The sequence below is a fragment of the Hyaena hyaena genome, unplaced genomic scaffold (assembly GCF_003009895.1).
Source record: "Hyaena hyaena isolate Hyena2069 unplaced genomic scaffold, ASM300989v1 scaffold_53, whole genome shotgun sequence".
Lineage (NCBI taxonomy): Eukaryota > Metazoa > Chordata > Mammalia > Carnivora > Hyaenidae > Hyaena > Hyaena hyaena.
The window spans coordinates 1,417,761-1,437,764 of NW_024080686.1; the positions used below are offsets into that span (position 1 = coordinate 1,417,761).

Here is a 20,004-nt window from a genome sequence, read left to right on the forward strand (position 1 = left end):
GAGACAGAGCGTGAGCGGGGGAGGGGCAGAAAGCGAAGGAGGCAAAGAATCCGAAGCAAGCTCCAGGCTCCAAACCGTCAGCAGAGAACCCAACGTGGGGCTCGAACTCACGGACTGTGAGATCATGACCTGAGCCAAGGTTGAATGCTTAACCGACTGAGCCACCCAGGCACCCCAAGTTTAGTTAAAAAAAAAAAAAAAATTGGAGTAACGCAGCCATGAGCCAAGGGTGGCCCACAAGTACCAGAAGCCAGGAAGAGGGAGGGAAGGCCTTCCCAGAGCCTTCTGGAGAATGGCTCAGCTGACACCTTGATTTTTGGACTTCTGACCTACAGGACTGTGAGAGAAGTTTCTATTGTCTGACGCCACTGGGTTTGTGAGAATGTGTTACACGGACCTCAGAGACCTATACATGCTCATAGGCAACACCGGAGGGCTCTTCCCCTTTTGCTTTTCCTTCTGAAATTCCTTTTGCCCAGAACAGAATTCTATCAAAAACCTAACCACACTTCAGTGGCCAACGTAAACTACCGTTGCAGGTTCCAGGGCTCTGTGACCATTTTTTTTTTAGCACTTGTCACCTTTTGAAGATTCCAGGGAAAATGAAAAACATTAGGCAGAGAACAGTTAACCAGCAGAGTTTAGGAGACAATTTTTACTGCACCCTGAGAATCAGTCGCTCCCCCAATCCAAACCCAGCTAAGGGAAGCTCTGATGTGGATTTAATAACATTTCAACATTATTCAATATTGTCCCCCACGTACTTCCAAATGCTATGTCGCTGCCAACCACAGCAAGCCTCCTTACATCTCATCCTTTATTACACGCAATGGATACTTTACCTCTAAGTTTCTGTTCTGTGAGGATTTCATTATGGCTTAGAAAGGAGGGCATTGACTTTGCAGCCACAGAGCCTGCACTTGAACACTTGGCAATTACTTTGACAAGTCACCTTGCGTTTAAATAGGGAGTTAAGGGGCGCCTGGGTGGCTCAGTTGGTTAAGCATCTGACTTCGGCTCAGGTCATGATCTCATGGTCCATGGGTTCGAGCCTCACGTCGGGCTCTGTGCCGATGGCTCAGAGCCTGGAGATTCCGTGTCTTCAGATTCTGTGCTTCCCTGTCTCTCCACCCTCCCCTGCTTGCACTCTCTCTCTCAAGAATAAATACTTAAATAAATAAAATAAGGAGTTAAGAGAACCAACCTTGCAGGGATTTAATGAGAGGCTGGTGTTGTCTGGTAGCGATGTAGGAAAATAACTAGTATTTTAAAGCAATTTGTTGGAACAACGGCATGAGAAAAGGAAAGCAGAAAAGCCACACAATTTGCAAATATTTGGTCTTTCAAAGCCATTATGACAGAGGATGGTGATGCCAGGTAGTCAGCAGAGAATACGTTTACATTTGCTTTTCTGTTCACAGTTGGGGAAAAGCTCTCCTTGTCCTGGCCCCCACATGCTGTTCAGAGAAGACACGTTTATTGGACATGGGGACTGAATCCATTTAAAGAACCTTAGCTCATGAATCTGTTCCCAGAAAGTAAAATAACTGGTTAACAGTCTTGAATGATTTGTTCTTTGCTTTTGGGCAAATTCCAGTTTCTTCTTGAGGGTGGACAATAAAATCTACAAGGAACTCCCACATTTTTGACCTAGCCCAGCAATTTCACCTCTGCGCCCACTTGCCAAGGCTATGATGGAGTAACTGTGGGCCCGGCCTCCTGCCCCTCCCCTCCCCTCCCCTGCTCGCTGGCAGAGAGCCTGTTGCGAGTCATACGTGAGATAGATAATCAAGGCATCGGGCTGCAGGAGGTTGAGGGCAGAGCACCAAAGCTGGAGGTAAGTGGGTTTGGGGAGTCCTTTTTACACCTTTGAAATAGCTCAGGGGTTTTCTGGAAACAGGTTGGCTGGAGGCCAGAGGAGTAGAACTCCATCCATAGTTGGTGCTCAATAAAACTTGATTAAAGAAACAAATTTAGGCATGGGGCGTTCTGGCAGATAAGGACCGAGCCCCTCCTTTTTATACAAAAACAGATCTTTTACCCATAATGTGGTTTCGGAGAAAGAAGCCCCCCGCCTGGGGTTATCTGTGCCCCAGGCTCCTTTGTTCTAAGGGATGGCACTCGGTGGCAGCTGATGGGGACGGTGTCCATGGTTGGGCAGTGGTTGCCGCGGGGAGCCACTAGGTCAGCGTCTAGGATCTTGATCAATGAAGATCTGCTTATAAAAACATCCTAAAATCTAGACAACAGAAGGAAGCTCTCTCACTTCCATGCTGTTCGGGTTATGCATGAAAACCAAGGACCTACATGTTCACTGTGCAGTCCTGTGCTTTGCTTCTGAGGGACGGTCACACTGAAGAGCCAAGACATAACAGAGTTCTGGGGGAAGGGGGGCAATTACCATGTATTTATGGGCTTACTCTGAAGCATTAAAGATCAGATGAGTTGATGCTACATTATAACACTTGCTTATTTTCAGTATCACGTACAGCCCTTGATGCTTCATCAGTATGACATTCTAATTATGTATCTGACTTATTTATATTCTGCCTTGTTCTAGAAATAATTTCAAAGCAGACATCCATTTAAGATTCCAGGTAATGGGGTGCCCAGCTGGCTCAGTGAGCAGAGAGCATGTGAATCTTGATCTCAGGGTTGTGAGTCTGAGCCCCAAGTTGGGTGTGGAGATTAAAACATCTTAAAAAAAGAAAAAAAAAAAACCCTCCAGTTAGTGACACAGACATAGATTTTTAAATACACAAGGGAATGTGGTTGTTATCTGGTCTGGTGATGCTGTTTTCAGCCACAGCACTCTATACCCAAAAGGAATCTTTTGCAGAAACAATGCAAATACCTATTTTATGTAGATCAAAGCAGAGTCTGAAATACTCCTGGAACATCGTCATAGAATCCTTAGGTCTTTCTGAACTTTCCAGAAAGGGGTTCAGTGATTTTCTCAAAGTCCCCAGCAAGTTAATAGCAGGAATGAGCCCAGGCCTCTGATCTCCAGTTTGGGGCTCTGTCCACCTCAACGGTGGTTAACCCTTTAGGCAACTCCTAAAATTGAGCCCCGGCTGAGACAGGCTAGTTTTTAATCGCTAGGGCAGAGGAGTGTTGCGTCCAACAGTAGACAGTGACAGGAACATCCACACGGCACAATATATACAGAAAGAACAGCTGGAAGATCAGTTACTCACCAGCTTCCACCTCCAATGTGCCTTAAACGGGGCAGTCAAATGCCTAACGCAAAATTCAAGTGAGTTTCGGGAGACCTGAGAGGGTACAACGTTCTCTTTTACAGTTGGAAGCTCTTAGCTCCTGGAGAGGTAGGGGCGTATTTGCCCTTTTGATTCTTAAGGAGGGCAGCCTAATCTGGGCTTGTGACCTTCCTCTGGTTTTAGCTTTGAAGAATTAAGGAGAAAGTGACTGGTATCCCATTCCTACCTAAGAAGTAACCTTTCCCAGGAGCCATCAGGAACGTTTCTTCACTTTGAAATGAGTTAGCAATGGGTTTCCTCTAGCTTTCCTTCAAAGAAACCAGGGTTTGAAGGATGCATCGGAATTTGCTAGGCAGAAAGGGAAAGGACATGATGGGTAATAGGGAACGGAATTGATGAGGATCCACCAGCACAGATGGGTTGCACGGACGCAGCACAAGCTCTAGATTTCTTGCCAGGAAAGCTGAACCTGAACCTAACATAGCCTCTTGAGCAAACCTCCGCTCACAGGAGATATGGATGGGGATAGAGACCAGCTACATAAAACCACAAGGAAGCAAGGGACAAATTTAAAATGGCGGACGGCTCGGGGTGCCTGGGTGGCTCAGTCGGTTAAGCATCTGACTTCGGTTCAGGTCATGATCTCGCGGTTCGTGGGTTCGATATCCGCACTGGGTTCTGTGCTGGCAGCTCCGAGCCTGGAGCCTGTTTCAGATTCTGTGTCCCTCTCTCTGCCCCTCCCTCGTTCATGTTCTGTCTCTGTCTCAAAAATAAACTATTAAAAAATTTTTTTTTTTTTTACATGGCGGACAGTCTAAAGGAACCGACTCCTGTTCTGTTAACAAGCTCATGCCCCCACCCAAAGAGGCACCCACGCTCTAGATGAAGAGATGTGAAATGCCACAAATGCAACATGTGGTCCTTTTCTGAACCCAGATTCCAACAAATCACTAAAAATGTACTTTTGAGGTAACTGGGGAAGTAGGGCTACGAACTGCAAAGACGATGCCAGAGAATGAATGTGATTGCGTTAGGGGTGAAAATGGCTGTTACTATGAAAGAAAACATTGTATTTCTTAGGAGATGTACACTGAATTAGGTAGTAAAAATACATGACGCCTGTTATTTGCTTTAAAATACTTCAGCCAAGAGTAATAAATTATCTCATTGATAAAGAATGAAAGCAAAATGATACCGTGGCATGAAACACGGGATGTTCTGGAGACCTCTCCCAGGTTCCTCGTTGCCTGATCCAGCCCTTTGTTTTGTTCACCTGGCAGAATGGCTGGCATTGTCAACATCGAGTATTTATTGCATGCAAGATGCATACGTTCTCTCATCTGATCCTCTAACCATCCTTTGAAGCATTCTCCCCATTTCACGTATGAGGTGACTTGTCACCAGATTCAAACCCAGAGCCATCTCACTTCACCTTCAGGACCGACCCCCGTGGGATTCGGCAGACATTCGGGAACCCTTCCGGCAGGCGGTAAAGCCCATGCTAGCCAGCACCGTGCCTTCTCCCCCACACTTCTGCACGCCGCAGGCGCGGCCCGTTCGTGCTCCGTGTGGCACGAACTGTGTTGCGGTGTTTGGTGTTCCCTGTGTTCCTTATGCACATCGCCTCCAGACTGTACGCCTGAGGGGGAAAGCCAGCCCTTTTACAGCTTCAGATCCGGTTGCCAAACACAGGACTGGAAATACACCAGGTGGGCAACAAAGACTTGAAGATCATTTCTTTACCCTTCTCGCTACTTGACCTATGAGAAACTTAAGCAAAACTTGCAGAGCTCGCTTTGGGAAATCGGTCACCCTGTAAGAAACCCTTGTGGTTTGGCCTGAAATCGCTTTCTGATCCTTTTTCTACAGCCCTGTGCCCTAAAGGCAAATGAAATATGTGAGCACAATATTAAACGCCTACATGTTATTTCTTCTATTAGATCTTTTTTAAAAATTTTATTTTGAGAGAGAGTTCGGAGGGGCAGAGAGAGGGGGGAAGAGGCGGCATCCCAAGCCGGCTCCACGCTGCCAGGGCAGAGCCCAAAGCAGGGCTCAAAGTCCGCAAACTGTGAGGTCACCACCTGGGCCCAAACCGAAGAGTCAAACGCTTAACTGACTGAGCAGCCCAGGCGCCCCTATTAGATCTTTTAAAAAGAAAGAAGTCTCATTCATATTTTATTTTTGCTTTAAAGTCCACAATTTAGGAGAAGGGGTTGGTGAATAAAAATAGAGGAAGGAATTCAGCTGCTCTCGCTTGTAATGGGAATATTGGGCCCTTAGCCTGACCCTGGGGACCCACAGAACCATTAGCTCACAAGATGGCCAGCAGGTTTCCGGGCCTCCTGCCTCAAACTGGAGGCCAGTCTCCCATCCACACTGACCTCCCGTTAACACCGAATGCAGACCTCTGGCTTCACGCCAGCCGCGTCCTCAGCCTCCCTATGTAAGGCCTTAAGGACCAAGCCTGCTCAGCCCCTCGGCATCTTGTCAGGTCAAGGAACCTGCTTGGTTAGCCTAAGAGTAAAGCTGTATTTTTAGTCTTAATACAAAACCATTGATACCGGCAATGAGGGCAGAGGCAATTATCCAGAGCCTCCGGTGCGCTAGTGCGTACACAGCCCGATCAATTTCAGCGGCTAAAAGGAAGACCCTCTCGTTCATTAGCTTCACAACGTGCTGCTCCACCCAGAATCCTTGAACTCCACTCCCCTGCTGTGAAACTGCCTTGGGCCTTAAATAATTGTTCAGGCTTCCTTAGAGCCTTGGTTCTGACCAGCATCAGCATCACCTGGGAACTTGTTACAAATGCACATTAAGGGCACTACCCCACACCCACGGAATCAAAAAAGGTTTTAGCAAGCCCTCCAAGTACTCCTGATGTGCTAGGGTTTCACAATTATGGCCGGGAAGCACCACCAATCACTTACCAGTTAACTCTTGAGAAAGAGAAGCATTTCTTCTTGGCTTGTTCTCTGGGTCTTGATTTTTCTTATTTTAACACAATGACCTTTCCCCATCTTATCCCATCAGAAAATGCTAATTAGAAGCAAAACTATTGCTTAATTTTTTTTTTAAACTTTGCATTCCCAAGTTACACTGTCATTTTCTTTTTGTGTCTGTGTCCTTGAAAATCTAGGGCAATACGTCTATTCAAAGTGGTTGACTTTCTTATCCACAAGCCTGTTTTAACTTTATTGGAACTTTCCAATTCTGAAAGTAGGCTTCTTTTCCACCTGTGTTCCACATGCATCTATTCCACAATCCTTTACACTTGGAAACGCTTACAAGTGGAAAGGCTTACACAGGCCTTCTAAGGGTCTACCTTTCACAGGGTAAGGAAAGCAGAAGGTGAGAGATGGAGTCTATAGCTAGAGTGAAAGTAGCAAGCTCTAGTGCTAAGTAGTCTTTGACTCAGAGCAGGCACTCGGTACTGAATGAGCGAACGAATGAACGAATGAAGCAACAAATGAATGAAGGAACATGTAAGTTAGATCTTTGGCTTCCAGGCTGCTACTGTTTCCACTAGGTTGCATGGTCTTTCACGTTATGTTGTGGGAAGAGACAAGTCTAGCTTGGAATAGTTAATAATCTGGTCCCATATATAGTCTTAGCTCGAGTGGTGGTGTTGCCAGTGTCGGAGAATGCAAGTCTTCAGAAATCTTTTCAGTGATGGGGCACCTGGGTGGTTAAGTATCCAACTCTTGATTTCTGCTTTGGTCAGGATCTTATGGTTCGTGGGTTCCAGTTCGGTGTCGGGCCCTGAGCCAGTGAAGCCTGCTTGGGAAGATTCTCTCCTTCCTGCGCCCCCCCGCCCCCCCTTCCTGTCTCATGCTCTCTCAAAAATAAACTTAAAAAAAACAAAAACAAAAACCTTTCCAGTGGATCCACGTTCCAGAATAGCTGAAAGAACACATGTCAAGGGACAATGGCTGAAACACGCAGCCTCGTCTAAAGACCCTCAGGCCTAGGATGGAGAACGAGCTCTCAGTACTAATTCCAGATGGGCAAAAAACCTGGTGATGTGAGCTCAAAATGAGGAACAAGAGATCTAGTCTCCTTCAGGGGCCTGACTTGTTCAAGTCAGATGGTGTGGAATGAATGGCAGGCAGTTCCACAATAAAAGCTAACTTCCAAAATACATATCCTCACATGCTCAGAAATAAGGTTAACCTGAGCCTCCTTAAAGAGGGCTGAATTCCTCTGCTTGCTCACAGCAGAAAGGAAACCAGGCTGCCCTCTTGAGTTAAATTTCTGCTGGCTTTAAACAAACCTTCTCTAGTTTTCGCCAATGACATCTAGGAAACAACGGAAGGCTGTCACAGAAAGAAAAGTGATGATTTTTGTATAGGCAAATATCTATCAATAACTACAACAGGGTGTTTCTAAATAGCCTAGATGACCATGAAAGCTATCCTCGGTCAGCAGCACATTATCACAAGCCAAGAGCAAAAGAAAAGCCCTAGAAGAGTGAACTAAACAAGCCCCCACAGCCCAGCAGCTCAAACAGTGAGCCTGTAGCATATAGTTTCTATGTCTGAATTAGCAAGGCAATTACGAAATCTTTAGTTCAAACTACAGTACTTAACCCTTTGATAAGCAGGAGTAAGATCTCCAGATGGTCCTGAAGCAGCTGTATTCCAGCTCACACGAAAGAAATTTAAGAGCCTAGAGTAGTAAGGCCTATTGTCCTTCTCCCCACCGCCCCCAGGTTCAACCCTGAGTTCAAGTGCACTTAATTCGGATCACATGAAAGCCCTTCATAAACCTCTTTGCTGGCTGAGTAAAAATCCTAACTCTGCCCTGTTTCGAGGGTTTAAGTACAGCCTTGGTAGTCTCAGGCCAAGGCTGGGATTACGTTGCAGAAAGTGTGTGAGGAAAAGGAAAAGATAAAAACAATTAATCCTTACATAGTCCTTCAGGCAATGTGAAATAAAAATACCACTTTCAAAAGAGGGAGTCTCCCCTTTCTTCCAAAGGGCATTAAGGGATGCACTGCTCAGGACATTCTTAACTAGAAAGTGTTGCCATGATCAAAATCCTGTAAGTGGAAGGGGCCCAACCATTAAAAACAGTTATTATTGGGGCGCCTGGAGGCTCAATTGGTTGGGTGGCCAACTTCGGCTCAGGTCGCGATCTTATGGTTTGAGTTCGAGCCCCACACGGGGCTCTGTGCTGACAGCTCAGAGCCTGGAGCCTGCTTCCATTCTCTCTCTCTCTCTCTGCCCCTCCCCGACTCACGCGCTATCTCTGTCTCTCAAAAAAAACCAATAAATAATTTTAAAAAACGGTTATTATTCACTACAGTAAAATTATAAATTCAGTCTTAGAACATGGATTGCAAAGAAACCTGTAAGCTCACCTAGAAGAAATGGTTTCCAAACTCATTTGAAATCAGTTTCTGTGAACATTGTTCACAGAAACTGATTTCACAAACTATTACCTTTATTAACATGCCATGTATTTTCCATACTTTTATTATTTTTGATGTAAGCTCTATACCCAACATGGGGCCTGAACTCACAACCCTGAGATCAAGAGTCATACAGTCTATCGACTGAGCCAGCCTGATGCCCCGATTCTGCATCTTATTAAAAAAACAAAACAAAACTGGCAGTGACCCATTAAGTTCCTACAATCCATTTATCTGGTTTTGGCCTAAAATTTGGAAAAGTACTAATCTACTGTCACTGCTTTAATGTAAAAAAAAAAAAAAAAAAGAGCAAGGTAGCGCAGGAGCTGGGAGTACCAGCTTGAAAGTAGACTACTCAAGTTCAAATCTTGATGCCACTACCTATCCTTAGCTTCTGTGCTTCAACTTTCTCCTCCATAAATCAGGAGAAAAATCTAGCCCCCAAATTTTACGAAGTGGAGTTATATTTGTGAACACGCTTAAAAACCAGGACCTGTTGAGACAGGAAAGTCGGGCCTCAGTATGTTGGCCCAGGACCACACGCAGGAATCTGTGCGGAAGCCTGGGCTGGCCGACTGATGGGAGCCACCGAGCACGATGAACACCGACTATTCAATGGCCTTCGGTGGGAAGCATACACAGTAAACCATAAAAATGATAAATAATGTTTGGCAATGAATGTTATTTCCTTAATTTCTGAAGAGTGTCACACCTTTAAAAAACTAGAGAAGCATAAATCAAAGCCTTCATTTTCTAAATCTGAGTGACCAAAAGAAATCAGAATAATTTTCACTGAAAATCTTTTTCTTCAATTTAGCCAGCAGAGAATTATGGAGAATTTGGTTATTTCCATCTAGTTCTTTGATCTAGTTCCAGGCCAGACGTTAGCTAGTTGCTGGGCCCCCAGCTAAGTCAGTTGGGTCTTTTTGGACTCAGTAAGCAAAAGGCAACACCTGTAGCAGGGGACAGTGGCACAGAAATGAACTTGGTATGGCCTCTGAGTTCAAACTCTAGGTCTGCCCCTTAAGAGACACATAATTTTTGACAAATTTTTTTCTTCTTCTTCTGATCAGATGTCCTGTCAGTCAAGGGAAAATTTACTTGGCAGGGCGTGTGAGAGGATTAAATATGAATGTGCAGAGCACATGACCAGACACCACAATCAATTCAATCAATACTGGTTCCCTATAAGTAAAACCAAAGGTCTGGACCACTTACGGATATGCTCCAGGTGTTATAATTTTAAAGGGAAGAGGAGGAAGTCTTCAACTCTGTTCTCTGGGTATTTATTATTACTTATTCCCTTTAAGGCATTAGTTCTAAAGGCATATAGTCATTTGCAAGTAAAATGTAGACAAGCAGTAAATGGCAAGACTGCTTCAAACTGGATTTCATGATGATAATCTTCACATCTTCAGGTACTAGAGGTTCCCTGAGCACCTGCTGAATGGATCAAAACAAGTTAACTGGTTTATATGGGTACTTAATTGCAATGTACTCAAAATTCAAGAGTAATACACATGATATATATACACAGTAACTGTCCGCTTGCAAAGCTCATCAAATACAAATTAGAGAAGGGAAGAAGATGGATGTAGGTCAGAATAAAACATAGAGCATAACTACTTTAATCAGATTTTAAAGTGAAAACCTTCCTGAACTATGAAGGAGGATGAGGTTAGGTGTTAGTTTTTTGGGGTTTTTTAGGTGTTAGTTTTAGGTGTTAGTTTCAGATGACACTCACCTATTATCAAATAAATCCGGCTCACAACTTGACAAAAACAGTCACATGGCCATGCCTATAAGAGACCCTCAAATGCTTCTGAATGTTTCGCTCAACTCCTTAAAAATCAGTGCATTTAAAATGTAGTGACTAGAGGGGCGCCTGGGTGGCTTAGTCGGTTAAGCGTCCGACTTTCGCTTAGGTCATGATCTCGCGGTTCTGGGTTCGAGCCCCGCGTCGGGCTCTGTGCTGACTGCCAGCTCAGAGCCTGGAGCCTATTTCAGAGTCTGTATCTCCCTCTCTCTCTGACCCCCGCCTGCTCATGCTGTCTCTCTCTCTCTCTTCCCTAGAAATAAATAAAAATATTAAAAAAAAAAAAATGTAGTGACTAGAATTCTGATTTTCTCCATTTTACTCTTCTACTAGAATTTTTATGCATCGTTAAACGGTCTTTCTGGTGTTTTTCATGATTAAAAAAAAGTAAGTCTCTACTGATAAATATTTAAGTTTGATATACATGAGTGTATTTTGCCAATCCTGCCCCCAATCAAAAAGTAGTTTTTCTTTTCCAATTTAAAATCAACAAACCACAGGTTACTGCACTATACGTCAGAACAGAAATCCCCAATGCTTTGTTAATGTTTGAATGCAATCCCCCCTATTTTATATTATTAAAATCTAAATGATACTAAAAAATTAACCCTGCCAATTAAGTTCAAACTATAATGCAGGTGTTAACATTTAACATTTCTGCTGTCTGAAATTTAAAAAGTTCAAGTTCAGACACGCCTTTGACCCTTCCCTCCCCCAGAGACTTTATTCTTGTACTCCATCCTCCCGAGGGGAAGGTGTTTTCTCTCCTATTAAGTTCTCAGCAGTGATCTACAAATATCCTCAGAGGATCAAAAGGAGATAACACACGCTAGACCCTTTTAAAGATGACGATTTCTCCTCAAGCAAGGACATATTTAAATTTGAGACTAAATGCAGAGAAGAGTCTGCTTTTTAAGGAAGGCTACTTTGGTAAACTCTGTGATTACTCAGAACTTACCAGAACTTGTTAAGATGTGAGGATTCTTACTCCTAATCCACAACGTTCTTCCTATGTTCACTGAAATTTTTATTTGAAACGTAGTGTCTTGGGGCACCTGGGTGGCTCAGCTGGTTAAGCGTCCAACTCCAGCTCAGGTCAGCATCTTGCAGTTCATGAGTTCGGGCCCGCATCGGGCTCTGTGCTGAAAGCTCAGAGCCTGGAGCCTGCTTCAGATTCTGTGTCTCCCTCTCTCTCTGCCCTCCCTCACTCACACTGTCTCTTTCTCAAAAATGAATATACATTAAAAATAAGTAAATAAAAAATGAAACGTAGTGTCTCAATGATTTCCCCAAGTCTCATTCAATTCTATCTTTTCATAGTCACATTTTAAGGAGATAAAGGCTGATTCTACACACCTGAATTTTTCAGATTATCTTCTGACTTAAAATAAATTCTCAGGTCAATACTTACGACAGGTTAGCTTAACCGCCAATGTGATACTATAAAACAAAAATTATTGGAACCTCACTTATGGTACAACTGAATGTTTACAGAGAGAATTCTTTGACAACTAATGAGTAACAGATTCTGGAACTCTGACATTCCGCTTGAATGTCCCCTGAAGCACAATCTCATACCAGCCCAAGCACTCACACTCACATAATTAACTTTTCTAGTTTTAAAATGTCCACTTTATTCCATGTAACACTTAACTAAACAACATTTACATCTGAAAAAGAGATGGTCCACACAACTGCTCTATGGTAAAACACTAACTCTAAGACATGTAGTCCAAGTGTATCCATTTCCAGGCACCCTTAGACATGTGAGATCACAATGCAGGTACAAGGACCACTACGTTTTACATAATATAAAAGGGAAGCATCAATAAACTTCAGGAAGTAGTAAATTCATCTCTCCCTTCAAATGAGTATGCAATTGTTACAAAGCCATGGTAAATGGTTTATAAAATGTAGTTTTATTTTATGTTACTCTGCTGTTACATAGGGCATAACATTTTCACAAGGCTTTTTTGGGACTACAGTCAATGATTAGCAACACACAACAGTGGTCCAACTCTCTACACAACGATCACTAGACAAACTGGACACCCCCTCACATGTGCACAAATCTGCATGGAAAAGTACTAACGTTTTAGACTCAGGCTTGTGGACTTTATTTCCCCTTCCTAGTGTACTAAGAAATGACATGCACTTTAATTTGCCAAAAGCAATGTTTGTATTCTGGCAGCAACATGCTACTTCTGTTACATAGTAAAGTGAACACCAGAACTACAAAGGCAGGAGGTGTGAGTGAAGTTTTATTGGGAAGGGAAGTTGTCAACTTAAACAGCAGCAAATGAAGAACGAGTAAGGAACTCCCTGTGTCACAGATACACAACGACCTCCATCATATTCGATAGGGGAGGAATTTCAATTTGTGACCCCCAGTGCAGAAATGCCAATGCTTTTCCATTCAATCTAATATTTCTGGATTCCTACCAAAAAGGAATACACGGAGACCGCGCAAGAGCTGCTTGCTGAAAGGAAACCCCAGAAGAAGAGTAAGGGAGGGAATGCAGAAATTGAGTTATGTAGAACACTTCTGAAATTGTAATGAACTACATTTTCATATCTTCACAGTAATACAAAACACAGTCACTTGCAGAACTGGTTCAGATTACTTAAATACCAGATATATTTTTTTGTCCTCTACAGAAATGTCTGGAAGTTACTGATGTTCGTACGAAATGAAGCTATTAATACTTTTCTATAGCAGTAACTGCACACCAGGAAGGCCAAGACAAACACAAATCAAGGAATGGAGTTTTCCCAAAGCCGCAGTGTGAAAAGACTATAACCAGTTGATTCCATACACATGAATGGGTTTCTTTGCTATAGGAAATCCAAATGGAGTAAGGAATGGAGATGAGTAAAAAGGTTTCTTGAGGGGAAGAAGGATGACACCCTGTACGCATTTAGTTTTCTGCCCCTTCTGCCGCATCACATTCTTCTCCTGCACTGTCTGACGTCCATAACTAGGAAAGAAAAATCGTATTAAGTTATCCAGACAATAGACACTGCGAATAGAGACCGGAAGTTAGATTCCTCAAAACCCCAAACACCATCAACTCCTCCCCCAAAGCGTATTTTTGTAAACCTCCCACTATGCATTTACAAAATGACACAGAAACTACTCCAGTAGGTTTTTAAAGCTTTCTCTCTTTTTTAATAGTAGTATAATTTCAGAAAAAACCAAAGTAATGTCATTAGAATTTAAAGTTCTTTCCATTTACAGCAGCCAAATGCTCTTCCTGAAAACATTACTGAAACAGAATTTATGAAATTAATAAGGCAAAACATTTTTTAAGGAGGGAGATGAACCATAGTCATAATAATGGTTTCCAAATAATTTGAAGGGTGACTGTACTGAAATAGAGCAGACCTACACCATGCGCCGCTAAGGGTTAAATGGGAACAGGTGATGGAAGTTAGAAGGAAATAGTAGTGGGCATAAAGCATGAGCAGGGGAGGGGCAGAGAGAGAGGGGGAGACACAGAATCTGAAGCAGGTTCCAGGCTCTGAGCTGTCAGCACAGTGCCCGATGTGGGGCTCGAACTCACGAACCATGAGATCATGACCTGAGCCAAAGTCAGACGCTTAACTGACTCAGCCACCCAGGCACCCTGAGAAAGCATTCTTGAATTAGCTAGGATGTTAAAACAGAATTATTTCCAAGGACCCCTCTCCAATTTGAGGATGGAACAAAGAAGTGAAGAAGGGAATAGTTAAGGTTTACTGACTATACTCAATAGTTCACAAAATGAATTTCTAGTAGATCAACACCAAGAGACTACTGGCAATTTTAGAAAAGCTAGAACCTTATATAATCTTTAAATTATTTTTACAAAACTAAAATAAATAGGAACAAAACAAATATCTCTAAAGAACTATGTCTTTAAGAGAGAAAATAAAACAAAACCAGTTAAGAGATAAAGGCAGCCCCACAGTATTCCTGAGAAGAGGTTTGCTTTTCTTCTATGGAAGCTACTTAGGCCCATCATTCTACTGCTACCCGACAAGAACAGGGATTTCAAATGGCTGGGGATGAAGTATCTTTGTAATTTCCTTGTTCAGCAAAGTTGAACAGATATGGTGCTGACATTAAAAAAAAAAAAATCCATTAGCTCCAAACGGGGGAGAGCTACACTTATATTAAAAGAAGTAGTCCCTTAGGCCACATTTTGTCTAAAGTTTTTGACATATTAAATCTACTTGAACCTGTAAAAGAAGCTAAGTGAAGCTCAATTTGTGTTTTTTCTCCACTATTTTTCTCTTCATTATCTGCCTATCCAAGAAGTAGGAGAAAAACAAAAACACAAATAAGTCAAACAGGTTTTGGCCTAGAGGCAAAGTGGAGTAAACAGAGGTTAGGGTTTACTCCCTATCAAATGCCTAGAAGACATCACGTAGAGTTCACAAAGTAAATTTTCATTGTAACAAGACATTTCACGGGCTTTTAGGAAAGCTTGGCTACCTACACAGTTCCTAAATTGCTGTAGCTAATTGACCCAAAGGAAGAAAATACTGCAATTTATAAAGGAAACAATCCATAAAACTAATAGGCAACCGACAGAATGGGAAAAGATAGTTGCAAATGACTTATCAGATAAAGGGCTAGTATCCAAAATCTATAAGGAACTCACCAAACTCCACATCCGAAAAACAAATAATCCAATGAAGAAATGGGCAGAAGACATGAACAGACATTTCTCCAAAGAGGACATCCAGATGGCCAACAGACACACGAAACGATGCTCAGCATCCCTCCTCATCAGGGAAATACAAATCAAAACCACACTGAGATACCACCTCATGCCGGTCAGCGTGGCTAAAATGAGCAAATCAGTAGACTATAGAGATGCTGGCAAGGATGTGGAGAAGCGAGCACCCTCCTACACTGCTGGTGGGAATGTAAACTGGTGCAGCCCCTCTGGAAAACAGTGTGGAGGTTCCTCAGAAAATTAACAACAGAACCCCCCTATGACCCAGCAATAGCACTGCTAGGGATTTACCTGAGGGACACAGGAGTGCTGATGCACAGGGGCACATGCACCCCAATGTTCACAGCAGCACTTTCAACAACAGCCAAAACAGGGAAAGAACCTAAGTCCATCAACAGACGAATGGATCAAGAAGATGTGGTTCATCTATACGATGGAATACCACACGGCAATGAGAAAGAATGAAATCTGGCCACGTGTAGCAACGTGGATGGAACTTGAGGGTGTTATGCTGAGCGAAATAAGTCAGGCAGAGAAGGACAGATACCATATGTTTGCACGTATAGGAGGATTAGGAGGAACTTAACGGAGGACCATGGGGGTGAAGAAGGGGAAAAACAGTTGGGGAGAGGGAGGGAGGCAAACCATGAGAGACTCTTGAATGCCGAGAACAAACTGAGGACTGATGGGTGTTGGGGGGGAGGGGGGAGATGGGCATGGAGGAGGGCACTTGTGGGGATGAGCACTGGGTGTTATATGGAAACCAACTTGACAATAAACTGTTAAAAAAAAAAAGAAAATACTGCAACTTATAAAACCTTTCTATATTAACATATTATCAACATCTTCATTTCAAGGCAATAGTCGATGTTTATATTAAAAGTTCTTACAATCTTAGTACCTTGTCAAGAAAGTCTAATAAAAGGCCTATCCACCTTGAAAATCTGCCTACAAAAAAACAGTTGGCCCACACGGAATAGTAACAAGCTCTTAATAATACTTTTACTTACATACCTGTGTACGTTTTAGGAGAGAAAGTTGTTTCTCTGTCCCAAAATCCAGGGAGACTGAAATAAGTACTTTTTGTTCTTAAACAAGACAAAGGGCAAATAAAATGAGAAGAATGAACAACTCACTGTTAGGTTGTCTCTAAGCAGCTGCATGATGAGGGTGCTGTCTTTGTAGGAGTCTTCATTCAGCGTATCAAGCTCGGCGATGGCCTCATCAAAAGCCTGTCCGCGGTAAATAGTATTCACATCAACACAAACGTATTACGGTCACAAACCATTTTTCTAAAATAGGCGACCATCCACTTTGTAGTCTACTCTCAGTTAAAAACAAAACTCAACAGAATCATTTCCACAGATTCTCAGTTTATGACAATGACCTCATTAGTACGAGTAAGAACTTACGAGAATGACTTGAAACTTACTGTTTTAGCCAGCGTGCAGGCAAGCTCTGGGTTATTAAGGATCTCATAGTAAAATACAGAAAAGTTAAGAGCCAGCCCCAGGCGGATTGGGTGTGTGGGTTGCATCTCTTTCTTGCTTATATCAAAAGCCTCTTGGTAAGCTCCTTGGGAATTATCTATCGTTTCTGTGGGGGGGGAGGGGGCAGAAAAAAGCACAGCACTGAAAATATCCATCAAATATACAACACATTAACACTTTAACTTCCACTACTACCTCATGTAGAGCTGGAATTCTCTGTAGCCTCCTCTTAAAACTACTTATACCACAAAAACATTATCTTGTAGTAGGCTATTTAAAAACTAGTTTACAGTATTCCTTGCTTATAATCAGCTTTTTATTTTTTTATTTGAAAACAATTTTTTTAATGTTTTATTTCTGAGAGAGCGAGAGAGAGAGAGAGAGAGAGAGGGCGTGAGCAGGGGAGGGTCAGAGAGAGAGAGGGAGACACAGAATATGAAACAGGCTCCAGGCTCTGAGCTGGCAGTCAGCACAGAGCCCGACACGGGGCTCGAACCCACGAACCGCGAGATCATGACCTAAGCCGAAGTTGGAGGCTTAACCGACTGAGCCACCCGGGTGCCCCTATAATCAGCTTAAAAAAAAAAAGAAAAGAAAAAAAAGCATGAGATAGTGTTATCAGATTTTTCTATCTCTGGAACTAAAACAATATTCTTTTTCCTTATCTTTTAATTTTACTAACTAGAAATGCAGCAATCAAAAATAAGTGGACTGAGGGGTGCCTGGATGGCTAAGTGGGTTAAGCATCTGACTTCAGCTCAGGTCATGATCACATGGTTCATGGGTTCAAACCCCACATCAAGATCTGTGCTAACAGCTCAGAGCCTGGAACCTGCTTCAGGTTCTGTCTCCCTCTCCCGCTCACGCACAGTCTCTCTCAAAAATAAACATTAAAAAAGTACTAATAATTTGACTTATGGCTGCCCAGCTGGCTCAGTCAGAAGAGCATGTGATTCTTGATCTTGGGGTCATAAGCTCAAGCCCCACTTTGGGTACGGAGGTTACTTTAAAAATAAAATCTTTAAAATAATAATAGTAATAATAATTTGACTGATATATGTCAATATTTCAATAAAGCCAGAAAAAAAACTGGGCCATAATACCTTCTTTCCAAAATAATGAAAGCACTTTACAAAGATCATCACCACCAAAATCTGTATTTTTGTGATTTTTAAAATTATACTGATTCTTACTATCAAAAGATGTATTACATGAAAAGCAATATGAAAGTGTCAATATGTAGAACAAAATCTGCTCTGGCCAGAGGTGGATTACTGACCTAATAAAAATGTCACCTTCCTGAAAAAACTGGTCAGTAATTATTACTGACACTAATCTAATAGGATCCATGCGTTCAAAGGGGCAGCAGGTTTTCTCAATGAGACCAGTGGCCCATTACAGCTTTAGAAATACTGACCTAACAGAAATGTAAAGTTAGCCCTTTATGTCCTGAATATGTGCATTTTCCTTCCTCTGAAATGGCACATTTATTGAGCTAAATACGGCCCTTACATACTAAGGAGTTCCTGCTGTCTGGCGTGTAAGGAAGTACTGTAATGAGTAGTAGTAAGGTGTCTCAGCATCTAGGCTATAAATAGAGACTATCTATGGATCTCAGACTATGGGAGTATTCTATGGATAGGAACAGAAATGCCAATGAGCCAGAAAGGATTGTATCATCAGACTCTGCTGGGCCTCTGTCTCAGTATCCTGAAGACATCCCTTTGACTTGCAAGTATCTGTCACTTTCAGTTTTATCTTTATGGCAACAGAAATTATACATCAATACTAGTAGGTTTAGAACACAAATTTTGTTACAGCAGAGTACAACAGTCTTCTCTTCAGATCTTCAATTACACTGATATTTGGGATGGCCTAACTGGTCTACTTTCAGTTAGTAACTCTGTGCGGGTAGGAAGCCACAATAACTATTTGAGGAGGGCACATTCTTTTTGGATGGGACAAAATTAAACTAATAAGCCTATTGGAAATAAGGAATTAAGTGAAACTTCTATCTAGAACTTGATAAATTTGTTAGCAGGCACATACACAAAATTTAATACAGGACCTGTCTGATACTTAGCTACTAATATCCCTGGGGGACTGAGTTCACTGCTAATAAATTCATTTCGTTTTTTTCACAAACAAATCTGGCAATTGTTATTCTCTTTCCCTGTATATGTTCCTATGACAAATTATATACGAGCAATAGTCTCAATCTCACCTCTTCCTCAGAAATGCAGTTATAATTAGTAGTCACTGTTATGATCCTTCAAGACAGGTAGTAGTTAATAAAACAGTATGCCACACAGGAGGGGTACAAGAGCCTGTTTCTATACTCTGTATGTAACTTAACTGTAAAGCACAAGGACACTAAGGGCCATGTGACCACAGAATCACTCAAAGCATATGGAAATGCCTGGGGACTAAAAAGACGCTTAACCAAATTCTAAAGCATAAAAGATTAAGCCTTTTTTAAAGTATTTTATCAGATTACAATCTGATAAAATTTAAGAGTTTAATTTTTCTTTTTCTTTTTTTTTTTTTAATATTTTTATTTATTTCTAGGAGAGAGAGACAGCGTGAGCAGGGGAGGGTCAGAGAGAGAGAGGGAGACACAGACTCTGAAATAGGCTCCAGGCTCTGGGCTGGCAGTCAGCACAGAGCCCAACGCGGGGCTCGAACCCACGAACCGCGAGATCCTGAACTAAGCGAAAGTCGGACGCTTAACCAACTAAGCCACCCAGGCGCCCCCATAGAACATGTTTCTTAAACGCAATATGCCTCTTTGAATATTCTGTTTAATGAAAAGTATTGAGGCTAAAAATCATAAGCTAGAAGCAAACAGATGATGTTCCAGGGTATTATTTCTTCTACAATATAATTGAAAAAGTACTATTTATTTCAAATTACTTTAGCCATTTTTATTGTTATATGCTAGTTTTCTTCTTGTTGTGGCCTCTCACTGCCTCTCCAGTTTTGCCCCTGTATCTCTCCAATTCCCACTCAGTAAGTCCCTTCTTTCTTTCCCAGAGCATTATAGGAAACTAATCATTTACTAAAGTCACTTAACTTCTTAGTCTTTTCCTCATCTATGCACAAATGTAACATCCTGCTCTGCTAATATCACAAAACCAACTGACACTTGTTTGTGAAAAGTATTTGGTGAACTCTCTACAACTCAATTCTCTAAAATTTTAGTGATAAGTTTTGTAGAGATAAAGAGGTGGAAGAAAATTAAAGATAAATGTAGGTGTTAATAGATTTTTCCATTCACCTTAAATTAGTAGTGAGAAAAGTAACAGGAAATTCTCAGCTGAAGGTCTGTTCCAGTACTATGACAAAA

At 42.1% G+C, this 20,004-nt stretch overlaps 1 protein-coding gene across 1 annotated transcript in view; it reads right to left on the reverse strand.

Moving 5' to 3' along the window:
- Positions 1-12,340: 12,340 nt before the first annotated feature.
- Positions 12,341-20,004, reverse strand: part of YWHAQ (tyrosine 3-monooxygenase/tryptophan 5-monooxygenase activation protein theta) — a 42,279-nt gene continuing 34,615 nt past the window's right edge. The window contains exons 4-6 of the mRNA XM_039231054.1: positions 16,601-16,764; positions 16,305-16,400; positions 12,341-13,422 (exon numbers count right to left, since the gene is read on the reverse strand). Coding sequence (XP_039086985.1) covers positions 13,363-13,422; positions 16,305-16,400; positions 16,601-16,764 — 320 coding nt within the window. The 3' untranslated portion in view covers positions 12,341-13,362. The remainder of the gene's footprint in view (positions 13,423-16,304; positions 16,401-16,600; positions 16,765-20,004) is intronic.